This window comes from Ailuropoda melanoleuca, chromosome 1 (assembly GCF_002007445.2).
Source record: "Ailuropoda melanoleuca isolate Jingjing chromosome 1, ASM200744v2, whole genome shotgun sequence".
NCBI lineage: Eukaryota > Metazoa > Chordata > Mammalia > Carnivora > Ursidae > Ailuropoda > Ailuropoda melanoleuca.
Genome location: NC_048218.1, coordinates 84,205,835 through 84,223,670, shown reverse-complemented (window position 1 = coordinate 84,223,670; position 17,836 = coordinate 84,205,835). Strand labels below are relative to the sequence as shown.

Here is a 17,836-nt window from a genome sequence, read left to right as displayed (position 1 = left end):
AGAAAAAAATCATTAAAAAAAAATTGTGATTTTTTTTTAGTTGGTATAATGAAAAGTGTCACCATCTGAAAGATCTTTGGAACTCAGTGAACTAATATCTTCCAAATGACCAATGCAGGATATGATAAAGTCACATATGGGTAAAAGTTCCATTCAGAGGCGAGATAGACTAACGGATTTTAATGTAACAGAGTATGACGAGTTTATTGATACAGTTTCACATTCCATATTGCAACTTGAGAAACTACCTTTTTTGAAGTTTTGGAATAGTATCAAAGAAAAATATCTACAATTATCTGAAAGGGGCTATTACAGTACTCCTTTTTCTACCTACATAATGGTACAAGGCCAGAATTTCTTCATAGGCTTCAATTAAAACATTGCATTAGATTGAATACAATTGAAGTATATATGAAATCCAGCTCAGTACTATGAAGCCAGACATTAAAGAAATTTGAAAATATGGGAAAGTGTCACTCTTCTTACTAAGAATTTCTTTTTTAAAGATTTTATTTATTTACTTGAGAGAGAGAGAGTGAGGGGAGAGGACGAGGGAGAGAGAATCTGAGGCAGACTCTTGAGCACGGAGCCCCACGACCCTGAGATCATGACCTGACCTGAAACCAGCAGTCAAATGCTTAACCAACTTATCCACCCAGGGGCCCCAAAAATTGTTTTTTTAATAAAAAGTTCCTTGTTTCATAAAAGATGTTATTTATATTACCACATAATAGTTTGTTATTTTTAAATGAATTAATACTTTAATTTTTTTATTTTCTCTATTTTAATTGCTAATATCAGTAGATACAACCCACATAAATAAAAGCTCTTTGGGATCTTAGTAATTTTTAAGAGTGTAAAGGAGTCCTGAGGCCAAAAATTTGAGAACTGCTGCCCTGAAGTATTTAGATGTCAGCTGAACAAACTGAAATTCACCCATATTTTTAAAGTCATAAAGGTTTATAAAATTTTAATTGCCACAATAATCTTAGTGCTTGTCTCTTATACAATTAGGTGCTTTCTCTGTTGAAACTTATAACACACAATGGCAGATAATTTTGAGGATTTTTCTAGTATTTTTCTAATTTTAAAAGAAAACCAAAGTTAAAGGAATAAAAGTCATGCATGACAGATTTACACAAAGAATATCCCTGTATTAGCCTATTAAAATATTTGCTGTTTTGAAATTCCATCACTTAATTGCAAATGTCTTGATCCTTTTCAGAATGTTACCTTATGGTTGTCTGTCAATCGGTGACTGTGTGGGACTTATTGAGGTGGTGCGAAACTCGCACACGATTATGCAGATTCAGTGCAAAGGTGGCCTGAAAGGTGCTCTGCAGTTCAATAGCCACACACTCCACCAGTGGCTCAAAGACAAGAACAAAGGAGAAATGTGAGTCTGTTATTCTCTTCTTCCTATGTCAATCTAAGGTTTTGTTAGAAAAAAAAAATATGCTCACCTTTTGAAAAATTTGAGTTTGTGTTCGATCAGAATTACTTATAATTTTGGAGAAACCCTATATACCCAACTTTATACATCCAATTTTAGGTACCTAAATGTGTTCTTCTTCTTGCTTATTCTTTTTTTTCAAGGTCAACATTGAACATTTCAAAATTTACTTCTAGTTCATTGTTAAAATGATTCGAAGAAAAATCTTTTCATGACACCTTCGGTATTTTTTCACCATTATAAGACTTATGCTTTAGTCAGAGGATATCCAGAAATGTCCTTTCTAACACAAATCTTTGGACATAATTACTTCCTCCTCTTAATGTCAGTGATTGTTTTCACTCTTCAATATAGACTTTGACCATCTTTTCCAATTTGGACTGGATTACTCTATATTAACACACTGCTCATCAGGTGTTTGTTTCTTCTTTGCAGATACGATGCAGCCATTGACCTGTTCACACGTTCATGTGCTGGATATTGTGTTGCTACTTTCATATTGGGCATTGGAGATCGTCACAATAGTAACATCATGGTTAAAGATGATGGACAAGTAATAGCTTTCTCTTTTTAAAATGTTTTGGCGTTCTTAAATTTATTAATTTGGGATATTGTATTTCTGCATTTGTCAAGCTATAATATAATTCTTTATTTTTGAAAGCTGTTTCATATAGATTTTGGACACTTTTTGGATCACAAGAAGAAAAAATTTGGTTATAAACGGGAACGTGTGCCATTTGTTTTGACACAAGATTTCTTAATAGTGATTAGTAAAGGAGCCCAGGAATGCACAAAGACAAGAGAATTTGAGAGGTAAGTTCAAGAAATCAAAAATACGGGGCGCCTGGGTGGCTTAGTCATTGGGCGTCTGCCTTCGGCTCAGGGCGTGGTCCCGGCGTTCTGGGATCGAGCCCCACATCAGGCTCCTCCGCTGGGATCCTGCTTCTTCCTCTCCCACTCCCCTTGCTTGTGTTCCCTCTCTCGCTGGCTGTCTCTATCTCTGTCAAATAAATGAATAAAATCTTTTAAAAAAAAATCAAAAATACGAAGTACAGAATTCTTGCTGTTCTATCAAAAATAATATTTTTCAAGTAACTTAAAATACGTTTTATTAACATTCTGGCCTGAGTATTTTAATGTATTTATTTATTGTGCAATGCTATGAAGAAAATTGGAGAGAAAAACCAATTTATTAAGTTAATGAAGGCCTGAAATGATTTATTTAGTTAATTAAGGCCTAAGAAAGTGATTCTTAAACTTCTTAATATATTAGAAGTTTTTATTTACTGCTGTTTAAATAATTGGACTACACCTTCTCTATACTGATAAATAATGTATAGTGCTTAAGACAACATTTTTTAGTCCTACATTTTGAGGAAATCAGTCAACTGTAATTACATTTATTTATATTTTTCTGGCCACCTTCTGATACATCATCAGTCTATCTTAAACCTAAACCTTAAAGTATTTTCAAAAATCTTGTATAAAATTATTTTTATCTGCAACTCTGTCCTGCCCCTAGCCTAAATCCCAAAGGCTTTAGTATGGATCATTTCTTACATTTAATAAATCCTTAGTAAACTGCTGATGTACCACAGGCATTATTCTAAGGTGCTGGTGATAAAGCAGTAAACAGAATCCTTATGGACTCACAGAGTTTACATTCTAGCATGGCGTGAAGAGAACAGAAAGTGTTGGTAAGGGGAGTGGGGAGAGGAATGCTATTTTTATAGGTTTGCCCAAGAAGGCCTCTCTAGTGATGTGACATTTGAGCAGAGACCTGAAGGTATTAACCCCATTTGCTCCGTACTGATCAAACTGTTCTTATTACTTATAGGTTTCAGGAGATGTGTTACAAGGCTTATCTAGCTATTCGGCAGCATGCCAATCTCTTCATAAATCTTTTCTCAATGATGCTTGGCTCTGGAATGCCAGAACTACAATCTTTTGATGATATTGCATACATTCGAAAGACCCTAGCTTTAGATAAAACTGAACAAGAGGCTTTGGAATATTTCATGAAACAAATGAATGATGCACATCATGGTGGCTGGACAACAAAAATGGATTGGATCTTCCACACAATTAAGCAGCATGCTTTGAACTGAAATGATAACTGAGAAACCGAAAGCTCATTATCTGGATTCTATACTGCACTGTTAATAACTGTCAACAGGCAAAGACTGATTGCATAGGAATTGCACAATCCATGAACAGCATTAGAAGTTACACAAGAACAGAAATAAAATACTATATAATTTAAATAATGTAAACGCAAACAGGGTTTGAGAGCACTAAACTAGTTCATTTCAAAATTAAGCTTTAGAATAATGCGCAATTTCATGTTATGCCTTAAGTCCAAAAAAGGTAAACTTTGAAGATTGTTTGTATCTTTTTTTAAAAAAGAAAACAAAACAAAAAAACCCCAAAATATATAGAAATGATGGAGAAGGAAAAAGAATGATGTTCTTTCTTTGTCTTGCAAATGTTCTATGTTTTGAAATTGTGGACACAAAAAGTCTAATATTGCATTAGGTCCAAGGAAACTGAAGTTTGGTGTTAAATTACACTGAGATTAGAAAATAATGAAGATTTCTTATTTTTCCATTGCTGTTCAATTTATAGTTTGAAGTGGGTTTTTTGACTCCTTGTTTAATGAAGAAAAAATGCTTGGGGTGGAAGGGACTCTTGAGATTTCACCAGAGACTTTTCCTTTTTAATAAATCAAACCTTTTGACGATTTGGGGTCTTATCTGCAAAGTTTTGGAAGCAGTCACAAATGAGACCTGTTAATAAGGTGGTGTTTTTGGGTTTTTTTCTGGACAGTATTTACAAGAATCTGATTCTTATTTCCCAGGGAAATTCTGGGCTCCCACAAAGTACAATAATCATCAGAAAGAAAGAATGAGCAAGACTAGTTCTTGCTCCAGAATTGTACAGTATTCACCATAGGTTGATTTTTTTTTCTCCTTTTGCAATTGAATTGAATACATTTTTCATGCATGTTTCCAGAAAATAGAAGTGAGTATTAATGTTATTAAAAAGATTATTTTTTTTATTAAAGGCTATTTATATTATAGAAACTATCATTAATATATATTCTTTATTTACATGATCTGTCCCATAGTCATGCATTGTTTTGCACCCCAAATTTTTTATTGTTCGTAGCAGCATGGTCAGCTTTCCTCTCGGTCTGTGGGTGAGGCTCAGGCACTATCCCATTTATACCAATGACTAGTATATAACTGCATAAGGAAAACAGATTTAAGTTCATCCTCTTTCGTTTTATTTCTTTCTGTTTTCATGACTCCCCCACTTTCCATCTTCTTTTATAGTTGATAATGCCTCAGTCATGAAACTAGTTACCAAAATTAACACAATAGAATATCTTCCTGACTGCTTCAAACCCTCTACCGAGGTATGCTCATGAATAATACTTTATAATATGGGGGAATCGAAACCATGAACTTTTTACCTTTTTAGGCTATTTATGCAATATCTGGATAATAAAAGTAGGACCTTAAACCATTTTAAGATCATGTCCCATTTCCAAGCAATTAGGGCTCACTGTCCAACTTTATTAAATTGCATTTGAGTACAGGATACATTCTTAAACACTTTGGAAAACATTAACCCAAGGTGTAGGGGCTAATGCTAGTCATCACTCTAGAATCTGATATTTTACTCAGTATTTGAAATGAATGATTAATGCCCTAGGAAATAGCTTTAGCAAATGTCCAGGTGCCACACCAGAAAAGTGCAATAATTTACTGACAGTTTTCTAGATTAGGCATATTATTGGAATACAACTTTATTTTAAAAATGCACATTATATACTTTAGTAAAACAGCATCACTTAAACGATATTCATTTATGAAATCAGTTACCTATAATAGAAGTCTTGAATAGTAAACAAGGGACTCTAATACAAATACTCTTAATATTTGGCTATTTTAGAGCCCTTAAAGGGCCTAATTATTGGAGACTTAGGTACTTCACTAAAGCATGTATATAATATTGCCAACAAGAAAAATTAATTTGAGGATTAGGGGAACTTATTTCTGTAAACTGTCTTGGAATAGTTAAGAAGAATTTAAACTCCCATTTTAAGCAGGAAGCCAAATAGATTCTTTTGCAGATGTAGATTTCATAACTTATTACAACTTCTTTAACGTTTTGTGCCTTTTAGATATATTCAGTTAATACATACTAACATCCCAGTCTTTTCTATATCAGGGATTAATTACAGGAAAACTCAATGAAATGGTACAAATCTGAAACTGATGGTGGAAACTGTTGAGAACAGCATTTTACCCGAGTGCCAAAAAAGCTTTGAAGCTTCCTTGCATGAAAGTTACATAATTTTTGCTGTCTCACATCAGTCCAGCTAGTCCCCTTCCCCTGGGACCCCTCTCCACCATTAAAACACAGCCACATAGCTTATTTCATCCATTTATTTTCAACAGTTATTAAACCCAGTTAATTCTATTTGAAGAAGTGTAGACAAATTTTACAAAGACTGCAGATTAAGCGATTTAGCTAAAAGCAAAGCGAATTTCAAATGAATCCCATCAGAGCTTAAGCAAATAACATTAAAAATAAGAAAAAAGGGTCAGGTAGTGCTCAGAAGGCAAAGAACCAAAAATTGACTCGAATGCTACATGGGGTGACTAGGCTGTCAAGTCAGTGGTCAGCCATTTCCAGGTACTTTGGTGTGTCGCTTCCCATGGATTGGTCAGTTCCTGTGGCCAACCATCCTTGTCATTGAATGTGGTATAACTAACTATTGACTTTATAGTTTCATGTGGTCAATCAAGAAGTAGTTCCTTCAGTGACTATTTTGGAGGGGGGGGGGAACCAAGCAGGTTTAAAGAAAATAAAACCTAATTTTAGTAAGATATAATCTGAAAATCATGTTTTAACTTTTTATCATATTCTCAGTATACAAAATCATTTATTTTGAAGATTTTTAGACTGCTGTTAATTTGAAATCTGTTAATCATATTGTAGAATTTGGTTTTTAAAAAAAGATGTTTCTAATTGGATTTTTTAAAGAAGAATGGAATTTGGTCACTATTTTATGATAGAACCTAAGCTTTTTGTGGTTCTTAGTGTCCTCTGTAAAACTCAGTGTCAAGTTAATCAACTTTGAGGTTTTCCCTTCTAATCTGCTTTATATTACAAGCCCTTTAGGAAATGGGAAACTGGTGAATATACAATGAATTGTAAAATATTTTAATGTGTAATTTTTTCAACTGTGAAACTATGAATATTGGTTTTTTTGATGAAAACAGCTGCTGATAAAGTATTTTGTGTAAAGTGTAGTTCTTATTAATCAGGAAAATAATCAATGACTTGATTAGAATGTATATACCCTCTTGGATTTTATTTTCAGTGGATTGGTAATTTTCACATAGGGAAAACACAGTCCATCTGTATTCTTTTTCCATCAAAAATTGAGTGATTTAGCATTAAAAATATGTGAGCAGCCTATCTATTTTAAAGGAACCATGGAAATTTCACAGCACATAAACTTGGATTTGTTTCTTAATGATTTTGTAAACCCATCTAATTCATATTCTGACCAATAGCCCATGCTTTCCAACTCTTTGAAGAAAATTGATTTCCAGCATTATTTTAAAGCCAGCAGGTTAACTTTTTCTGAATGTTTTAACTTTCTTTTGTTTCTATGTCTGCACAAACTGCAGACCTGGGCTGGACCCACACACTCAGAATCCACTTTAAAAATCGATGTTGATGTCCAAGACATCACTAACGTATTTCAGTTTAAAGACCATATGTGGTGTTAAGGGATTGTGGTGCTTCTACTATTTAAAAACAACTTTCATACTTCAGATGTTTTTGAGAAGAGAATGTTGAAGGAGGGGGCAGAACAGGGAGGAGTTGTTTGAATGAATCACATTCTTCATATCCATCCTGCTCAGAAGGGGCAGTTCTAAGGGCAGCCTTAGACGGAGCCTTCTAAGAGAAGGCAGAAAGTTGGGAGTACACTGTGCATACCATGAGGGAACTAACTCTTCATCAAGGATGGGATTGTGAGGGCTGAACCTATAAAACTCAGCACTAACAGGATCCTCAGATAACAATTCTTGGTGAGAGAGTAATACAGCTGGGCTGTTTTTTAAAATATAAACACAAACCATTTTTATTTTTTAATTATTACATTAAAATTATAAGTGTATCCTACGTGCCATGGCCTGGGAAGCCTTTTTTCTTTTCTTTCAAAAATTACTTTTACTTCTGAAAAGATGATGGGGTTTAGCTCAAGATAACTACGGTCCTGATAAAATTGGATTGGTAACTCTACCTCAGAAGGTTAATAAGAAAAAAAATAAATGAGTCACAATTCAATACTTCAGGCTCTGATGCTACAGAAATTTCCAGAGCACTGTAGTTTAGATTTATAAAAAGTCAGAGTTGGCATGCCTTATTTTTAATGGCATGGAGACTTGAGAAAAATTTTTGGTTAAAATTTAATCATTGCTGCAGCCATGGAAAAGGCTTATGGTACTAGATTCTTGAATTCGGCATTTGAAATTAGTTGTGTTCTCTTTTCTTTATTGTTAGTGAAATTGGTGTGTGTGTATTTGCACACATTTCTATTTGTGTACACACTGCTTGCTAGTCCTAGTCAAGAGGCATCTTTTATAAAAGGTGTAAACATCAGGTTCTAAAGTTCAGAAGTGTTTAGAATTTATTAGGAGTTTCCCAAGTTGGGATGTTAGTTTTTAAATAAGCTTATTTCATCCGAGTATTCCACTTGATTAAGGTTTCACACTTCCTTTTTATTCATGAAGCGCCATTCCTTTTCCTTAGTTTTAGACATGCTAATATTACAGCCATGCTAGTTAGCATAAAGTGACAGTTATGAGCCATAAGGAAATTTTCTGACTTAATTTTTACACAACTACATATGAGTTTTAGTTGGGGGTTGGGGGGGTTGGGGGGGTGGGAATCAGTGCACTGTACGTTTAGTGTAGTTTAGGTAACTGATTTTCACTACCAACAATAGACTCCATTCTTCATGTTGGTAAGTATGGAAAGGTTTTTTTTAATGCATTTTGTAAGCCAGTTAAGTCTATAAATCTATCTGAAACCTTATTTAATCTGTCACTACAATAATTTTGTGGTTATGCTAAGAGCCATGTATATTTTTAGGCGATTCTTATTTTTGTTCCTCCTTCTAGGTAAGCAAGGAGGCAGAAAACTTTCATTGTTTTATATCTTCTCAAAATATCTTTAATAAGACTAAACTTGTTAATTCTAGTATGAATTTCCAAACATAGTCACGATTTATCAATTTCATAAGAACAGCCTCTTGTCAGTTTTAATTTTTGTTCCAAAGAGTGGTTGGAGAGCTTGGACTTCATGTGGTTTCTAGAAATGTTTTTGGCTATGGAACCTAAGTTTCAAATACAATTAATAGTTTCAATGTGACTTTGTCCTTGGGCTTAATTGGGTTGAATAAAATCTACAAGCATATATCCTTTCGGAACATAACACTTTAAATATCTCGGAGAATGTGGCACTATGAAAAGAAGACTACTAACACATCAAATGTTGACTTTGGAAGCTTCCAGAAGCAGCCCCCACCACCCTTTTTTGGCCCCTTTTATTGTAGCAAATCTATTTCTCTATATTTTGTCATTCAATGAATTGAAGTCCTATGGTATAATGCATTCATTAGGAGAAAAATGTTTTTCAATGTTCTTTTAATGATGGCCCAAAAAGGATATGACACAGCAAGATGCATGTGTTACTGTACTGAGACTATAGAATAAAACAGTGTCACTAGGTTTAAGACCCCTTCCCAGTCTTGCTGCTCCCAGCGAGAAGTTTGGCCTGTGACTGCACTTACTGTTTGTGCTCATCAGAAACTGTCAATGTCTGCTTTTCTTTTAACTTTGCAGTCTGTAACATCACGCTCTTTATTAAAAAAAGAAAAAGAAAAAATGACTTGTGTCCAAACAATCCTTAGTGTACTGTGTATTTTAAACAAAAAACTGTGATAATTATATTTTGCCTTTTTTTTTTTGAATACTTAAAAGCAAACCGGTGTTGCTAATAATCAAAATTTAGCTGAACTTGAGTTCTTACCAATCATGACTAAGAACAGTTGATTGAAAACCTGAAACTATTATGCCTCAAAAGCCAATTTTTCTGCCCCGGTAAAGTGATGAATATTGAAAGAAATATGTTTGAATATTAACTTCCTTTAAGCGTAAGGAATTATGTGTTTGTATTTCAAGCAGAAATATATGTATACACATACACGTATGAATGTGTTTGTATATGCAGACAGACTTTTTTTCAAGTCATTTAAAGACCAGAACCTAAAAGTGAGGTTAGGCAAACTGGTTTAGCTTTCAGTTATTGTAAACCTTGCAAAAGGGGAGTCTGGGCTTTTCTTGGACCAGTAATACATGCAGGCATTGATACTTTGTACTTCTAAGCAATTAACAGCAAGTAATTGCTTAAATTTTGTTTCTTTGCCAAATGGTTTGCGTGACTTTGATTTAACATTGTTCTAAATTGACTTTGTTCTCCAAGCACAATGTCTCTCTTTCCTGAGATGAGATTAGAACCAAGTAGCCACACTCTGTGAGTGGAAAACTGTAGTAATTGAAACACTTGAGGTTTCACACTTTCACTTTTTAGGTTTCAAATCAGTGGTTTTGAATTTGTTAGGAGAAAAATCCCACGAATTAATTGTTGTTAGGTGCGTGTCAAACTAAGAAATGGACTAGAGATGTGCCCTTAAGAAATCTATAGACTCTCAATTTGCAAAATTATTAAAATATGTGTGCATACATCTATTTTATTTCAGGAAAATGATAGACAAAATAATTTACCATAACCTCTTAAATGGCATATTCTGGACCTTAAATGTATGTTATATTTAGCCAAGAGAAGGTGGGAAGGAATCCTCTCCTACAGCTCCCTACCCTAGCCCCTATAACCAGCTGTCCAATGAAAGGTACCAAGGCTGACTGAATTTTATTTTATTTTTTAATAACTATTGTATATATTTAAGGCGTACAATATGATTTGACATGTATAGCGAATGATTATAGTCAAGCTCATCAATGTATCATCTCCACCTTTTGTGTGGGGGTGTGTGTGACTGTGTGATGAGAACACCTGAAATCCACTTTCTTAGCAAATTTCCAGTATTCAAGATAGTATTATTGCCATCGTCTTCATGCTGTACATAAGATCTCTAGACTTACTCATCTTATAACAAAGTTTGTACACTTTGACATCTCCCCATTTCCCCCACTCCCAATAATCGCCATCCTACTCTTACATGTCCTACTCTGCTTCTATGTATTTGCCATTTTTGGATTCCACAAATAAGTGAAATGCAATTTTTTTCCTTTCTGTGTCTGGCTTATTTTACTTAGCATAATGCCCTCTGGGTTTATCCATGTCGTTGCCAATGGCAGGATCTCATTTTTTTAAGTCTGAGTAGTATGCCATTGTATGTATGGATATATGCCTCATGTATATGTGTGTTCAGTGTGTGTACGCATAAGATCACAGTTTAGTCATCTATTGATGGACACAGGTTGTTTCCATATCTTGGCCATTTGTCAGTAATGCTCCACTGAACTGGGGAGTACAGATTATCTCCTGGAGGTACTAATTTCATTTCCTTGGGTATACACCCAAAAGAGGGATAAGGCTTGGGAATATTGAAATTTAGCAACCAATTTCTTATCTACCAACATTTTTTAGCCCTTTTACTAAGTGCCAGATTGAGCAAGGTGTTGTACGTACTCTCCCTTGTTTGTTCCTTAACCCCATGAAGGAAGAGATTATCCTCACTTTATAAATGAGAAGAGAGAGGCTTGAACCTTCCTTTCAGTTCAGCTGAACTGCCCAAGGATACATATCTGAAAAGTTGTAATTACGGCCTACGAAGTCACATAAAATCCTCTCAGACACGTTTTTTTTTTCTACCATGCTCACTAGAAAGAGGAGAAAGCACCAAAACTGTTCATTACTTGTCAATATTGCTCTAATTATTCTCCATTTAGTCATTTGTTATTTGAAATTCACGGCAAAAAGGCATAATATTGACTTAGAAGCAAAATTTCTGTTTTGATTACAACCTGTGTATAAGTTGCTTCAAAAGTCTCATTCTTTCTATTGTCCATGATATAAGACTTTTTAGTAAAATGTAAAGATACTTTAAGGCACATTGGTTTTCAGAACGAACTCTGTCTTCAACTCATATTCAGCTTACTCTGGAAGGCACTTGTTGGGAGAGCCTTGTGACATTCATTAGTTAATAATCACAGTTGAGTCATTAATTAAAGGACGGACATTTGCTGACTATCCACGTGGGACTTGTCTACAATGCAGATGATCTGACGTGAATGTTAAATTCCATCCAGGACAGCCTCTCCCTGCTTCACATTTCTGGCCGTCTCTCTCACTCCCACCAGCATGTGCACAAAGAATAAAATGAGCTTATGGAAAGCATAACTAACTAGAAAAATGTGGCTGAAAGCAAAATTACATGGTACATGGCAAGGTTAAGTACTAACAGCTCCAAACTTCGTGAATTTGCTAGGCAGCAGCTTTTCTCCTTTATCATGAATGGGGAGGTTGAAAGGTAGGCCCACATTTGTTTGAAATTACCAGATCATTATCTTCCTCGCAGTGAATGACTTGCTCTTCACTAAGATTCTTTCGAGAAGTATCTTGACGTGAGCTCTGTTGCAGAGGACGCGGCTGGTTGTTCAGTGGTCAGTAGGTAGGTGCCCTCATTGTGTATTCCACACTGACGGGGCCACGAGGGCCGAAATTAGATCAAGCACAGCTACCTGGAGCCCATGCTGCTATGAGGGGAAAAAGCGCTGCCTTGGCCCACGTGGAAAGAAATGTGGAGTAGAAGAAAAGATGGTGAGTTGTGTGTATTAATGGAATAGACGGAATACAAACAGGCTTTTGAAAAATGCTGTTTTGTGTGTGAGATATCATACTTAATGTGAATTGCTTCTCCATGCTTAGTCTGCAAGCAAGCGTCGTTAGGTTCTCAGGTGCAAAACTTGCCCAGCAGCTGAAGGCCAAGACTCTAATCTGGCCACCATCGTAAGATTTCTCTGCTCCTTTCTTGGCTCCTCCCCACACTCCACAGTTTGAATCGATGCTGTTCCGCAGAAGGTACTTTGCCGCCTGCCTCATCTCTGCGCGCGGTGCTGTATTGCTCGCACAGCAGGGACAGGTACTGTGTCAATCTCACCATGCCCACAATCAGGGCACCCCCTAGCAGGGTCAGCGTCGGCCAGAACAAGCAGTGGAAGAGAACCATGTAGTCGTACTTTTTTATGAGAATGACATCTTCAGACCGGCTGTCTGGACTGTAGAAGCATGAAAAGGGGGTCCCATTTTTGTGATCAAAAAATTCCTTTATGTCCAGAGCACTGTTGAGCAAATCATTCCTGTCTCGGTGGCACTTAGGCGTGTAAAAGCACTAGGAATATGGAGGAGGAAGAAAGATGAGGACACTGTCCCCAAAGCCAAGCGTTGAAACAACAGGTTTGATTCTGAAAGAGCTTCAAACTGAAGCTATTGGTGGAGAGTTTCAATCTCAGAAGGTGATGAAACTTGCAGAGCTCACGGGGAAGGGTGGGCGGGAGGGCAAAGAGGGAAATGGCCATTTCCAGGCACAAAGCAGAAATGTGGGAAGGAATTCTTAGAATACAGACATTGCAGAAGAGGCAGTGACCAGCTTCATGAAAGGGCCATGCTCTCTCCACATACAGGCACTCGGTCTTTGTCCATTCAACAAATACCTATTGAGCTCACTATGTGCTTTCAACGCCTATGAATGCCTCTAGCCCAGTTGTCTTGATTTCCCATAGTAAAATCTTTCCCTAAGGGATGGCATGTAGAGGCTTCTGCCCTAGGCCCACAGAGAGGGGTCCTACATAGGCTTTTGTTCCTAGAAGGCAGAACCAGTGAAGGGATCTCTCAGCTGGTGATTTTTTTTTTTTCCAAAAAAGCTTGAGGTTTTTTAGCATACCCACTAGGCACTCAGGGCACTGTGCTTAGGGCCTACAGAAACGTTTGAGACCTTAAAAATTATTGCATCCAAAACAGAAAACAAATCATCAGATTGATTGGTGCCTAAGTAAAGACAACAAAGTAGCATGTCAACTAACCTAATACAACCTAACTCTCATAGTTAGGTGTAAATATACGCTATAAACGTATGAACCAATTTAGTGACCTATGAAAATCAAAATTATAATCTTTAAATTTCATTGATAAGAAAAATGGTTTACTTGATTTAAGATGGGTTGTGAGTACATTTTAACATTTTTGATATGATGGGGAGTGGGACTGCCCATGAATGACTCTGTTTGCTGGTTCAGCCTGTAAATTCTAGACACCTGTTTGCGAAATTGGAATAATTCCTTTCCATTCTATATACTCTGTTTTTCCCTCCAAGAATGCTTTTAGCTTCATTTATCCTGATTAGACCACTGTAGAGGCGTTCACTGGAGGGAAACAGATTTATCCCTAGAGATGGGCCCAGGTCCTGCACTCTGCTGGGGACAGTCAGGCACGGAAGGGGGGCTATAATTAGAACTCTTTAATTACATGAACTTTACATTACCTTGGAATTTATCTGGACAGCCTCTTCATTATAATGCAGGAGAGCTTTCTGACCTGAATGGGTGAGCTTCACAAACACCTGAAGACATGGGTACTTGCCCTGGCCTCGGCAGTCCACACCGCAGGTGAAAGCACAGTCCATCCAGTCATCCATGATCTGAGTGTGGATGATAGTGCAGTTTGATTCTTCTCTCTGAGTGCTTCAATTGGGAAAAAAAAAAAGTGATCTTCACCCTCTACAAATTTAGTTTTATATTTCTCTCATTTTTTAAGAGAGAAAGAGAGAAAATGGGGGGAGGGGCAAAGGGAGAGGGAGAGAGAATCTCAAGCCGACTCCAGGCCCAGCATGAAACTCAATATCGGGCTCGATCTCAAGATCCCGAGATCATGACCTGAGGTGAAAGCAAGAGTAAAATGCTCAACCAACTGAGCCACCCAGGCGCCCCTAGTTTTAGGTTTCTAATGTGATAACCCAAGGCATTTGTCTATTTCAAGGTAGGGTAGAACCATTACAGAGGGCACATAATGGTTAGGAAACATGGAGAACATTGAGAAAGGGAATAAATAGCAAATTGCTAAGTTTCATCTCAAGTATGAACCTCTTGGCATATTTCTAACTACACCAACCCTTAGATCAATGGTTTTCGAACTTCAGAATCACCTGAGCAAGTTCGTTAGAGTGAAGAATTTGTGGATTCTATGGCTTTGCTCCAGGAGATTTGGGTTCAGTCGATCTGAGTTGAAGCCCAAGAATCTATATTTAGCTGTATTTAAGATGCAGATATTTGGCAAACCATGCTTTGACAAATATGACTGTAACCACATACTCAGAAATCTCACCCTCTTTCATGCCTCGTCATCTCAAGATGTACCCATTTGCCTGTGCTGATGAAAACGTGCCTTTGGAAGGAGTCCAACCACAGTCAGTGTGGCCCTTAGTCAATATAGCCTAGTAACAAGGTACAATTCCATTCACTCTCTCTACTTCCAAAGAGCAGATAGAAATCATAGAAAGAATGTCTCATTCAAACTTACTATGTTTTTGCTCTCAGTAAGTCCCTTGAGGTCAGGGGGTGTATCCTATTCATCTTTATGTTCCTCAAAGCATGAAGCACCGTGCCTCCACATAGCAGAGGCGCAATAAGTTACCCTGAATTAAGTTTTACTTGGGAAACGTTCCTTTGAGAATTTGCACATGTACTACACACACAGAATATTCTAGGTGCTATGAGAAGTGGTAGACAAAACTCCTGCCCATGAAGATTTTGTGGTGGTGTTGAAAAGACAGATATGTATAAAATGATTAGAGGACAAGTCTAAAATAAAGTAAATGAGGGTGAGAGGAAACGCTTGATTGAATGTACAGGACCAGCTCCTCACGCGCCCTCACACATGTAGGTGGGTCCCTGTGTTTATTTCCTGGCGACTTAAACACAAGAAGTGAGCTTAGCGAATTCTAAAGTCAATGTTTGAAAAGCCTCATTGAAACTAGGTTCACACTGCCCTCCCACTGAGATCTTTGGTCATGAGTAAGCATTTTCTTTAATAAACTTGGGACACCATGCCTTTTAAAATAATCTCAAGGCGGGCATAAAAAAACCATTGGATGTAGCCTAAGAAGAATAAAATGTTGGGCAAGTGAAAATACAAATATGGAAAATAAGGTTCTTTCCATAGGTTTAACACTCACCTGCTTTTTTCACAAAATTAAATTCTGTACTTATTTAGACTAAGCATCTTAAAATGATATTTCAGAGGTGCCTGTTTATCTGTGTTGGAACTTAAGCTCTCCAAATTTCCATGTACAAGGACCAGACCAGCCCTCTCAAGTAGAACCAGGAATGTATTTAGAGCTGAAAACATGAGAGTGTTCTCTCAATAACACTGTGTGTCTCTATGTCCACAAGTAGACAAGGTCCATCATTGGATTGAGAGATGACAGTCTAAGGGAGTGGGGACTGGTATGAGCTACCCAGGCCACCTTCCGTGGAGCAAAACCAGTCTCTGAGGTGGCACAAGATCACAAGGCAAGAGACAGTGGAGAACGCACCTCTCTTACGCATTCACTTCATTACTTTAAGCAAACAATTTCCAGAAATGCTTAGAAAAGTAAAATTTAAATACGAGCCACTGTTTGGTATTAGGCTGTGGAAGGTATCCTCAACCCATCTCCCAAACTATCACATTTCAGAGACAATCTAACCTGGACCTGCATACAAGCACACTCACGTGCGTGCGCATGCATGCGCACACACACACACACGCATGCACACACACAATTTATTCAGCTTACATAGATATGTGTAATGTAGCTAGCTAGATAGGTAGATAGATATAGATACTGATCTCCCCCTCCTTCTCTCTCTCTTTCTCCATATATATAGAGAGAGAGAGTAATAGGAAAAGGGAGGTAGAAAGCTAGACATCAAGAGTGAGGTACAATCATATATCCTGCAGACCATAAGATCCCTTACGGTTATGAGAACTGGGCCACAAATTTGGCTCTGAGCTTCCTAGCAGCCAAAGTAATGAATGAATATGTACAACTACATATAAGATTCCTGGTGTCCACTGAATAAAAGCAGGTTGATCAGAAGCAGAAGGAGAATCCTGGTGCTAATACCAAAGGGAAAATTCCCCTGGACACTTCTTATAGTAGCACTGTGTGCTGTAGCAATGGGGACCTCCACATTATTGCCCTAATAATGTAACTTAGGAATGAATCCAATAAATAACAAAAGCCACCTACTTCCTGTCCTATGACCCTTTTTCTTCACTGAACTCCCAGGCCTCCCTCTCCCTATTCTCCCAACCTTCTATCACTCTTTGGCTAACCTAAGGGAAATTGTCCCTTGCTTTTCCCCTACCCAGTAGTGCCCTCCCTCAAAGTACCCCATGTTGTGTAAGCCATCCTCTGAATTAAACAGCTCCTCCCCTTCCCTAGTGAAATCTCCCATCTCCTCTATTGCTGCAAACTTCAATTAAATATTAGGAGGCAAGGAGTCTTATATCAAAATGACAGGCAAGTTCTTTCCTGGCTAGGTGACCTTGGGAAGTTACTTGGCCTGAGTCTCAGCTTTCTCATTTATAAAAGGAAAATTAAAATGATAAAATAATGCTACCATCATAGGTTTGCTATAGACTTAAGTAGGATAAAATATAGTGTATTTTGGCACATAGTGTATGTTTGATAAATGATAACTGTTATTCCATGTATTTAATAAGGAAACCAATTTAAAAACAAAAGGAAGAAAACTAGTATCTCTTGAGCAACTACTCTGTGTTAGGTAGACATTGTCAAACTCAAAAAACTCAAACTTAAAATAACTTTTATTGTGCTCATAAATTAACCATTCCCTGTGATATCTGCTTGTCTGGTTTTATTTTAAGATTTTATTTCTTGGTTAAGATGGCGGAGGAGTAGGGGACACCTTTTTCAGCCGGTCCCCTGAGTTGAGCTGGATAGGTACCAGACCAGCAGATATCCACGGAATCAGCCTGAGACGCAGGAAGATACATCTGGATCTCTACAAATGAACATCTCCAGCGCTGAGTATCGAGGTACGAAGCGGGGAGCCGTGAAACCGCGCACAGATATCGGAAGCTAAACAGAAGGGGGAGGGAGCCGCCGTGTCAGGGCGCCGGGAAGCGGTAGCCACCTGCAAGGGGGAGCGGACAGACCGCGGACCCGCACGCTTGAGACAGCAGGCTGAGAAGGGAGCTCCGGGAGCG

At 37.3% G+C, this 17,836-nt stretch overlaps 2 protein-coding genes across 3 annotated transcripts in view; one reads left to right on the top strand and one right to left on the bottom strand.

The window, feature by feature from the left end:
• Window positions 1–9,430, top strand: part of PIK3CA (phosphatidylinositol-4,5-bisphosphate 3-kinase catalytic subunit alpha) — an 82,892-nt gene extending 73,462 nt beyond the window's left edge. The window contains exons 18-21 of the mRNA XM_034662588.1: window positions 1,226–1,396; window positions 1,889–2,006; window positions 2,115–2,266; window positions 3,291–9,430. Coding sequence (XP_034518479.1) covers window positions 1,226–1,396; window positions 1,889–2,006; window positions 2,115–2,266; window positions 3,291–3,561 — 712 coding nt within the window. The 3' untranslated portion in view covers window positions 3,562–9,430. The remainder of the gene's footprint in view (window positions 1–1,225; window positions 1,397–1,888; window positions 2,007–2,114; window positions 2,267–3,290) is intronic.
• Window positions 9,345–17,836, bottom strand: part of KCNMB3 (potassium calcium-activated channel subfamily M regulatory beta subunit 3) — a 24,977-nt gene continuing 16,485 nt past the window's right edge. Inside the window, exons 3-4 of one of the 2 annotated variants that reach the window (XM_019794110.2) lie at window positions 14,106–14,304; window positions 9,345–9,398 (exon numbers count right to left, since the gene is read on the bottom strand). In XM_019794110.2, coding sequence (XP_019649669.1) covers window positions 9,345–9,398; window positions 14,106–14,304 — 253 coding nt within the window. Of the gene's footprint in view, window positions 9,399–12,557; window positions 12,957–14,105; window positions 14,305–17,836 lie in introns of those variants that run through there. The other variant, XM_002912457.3, reaches the window with a different exon arrangement.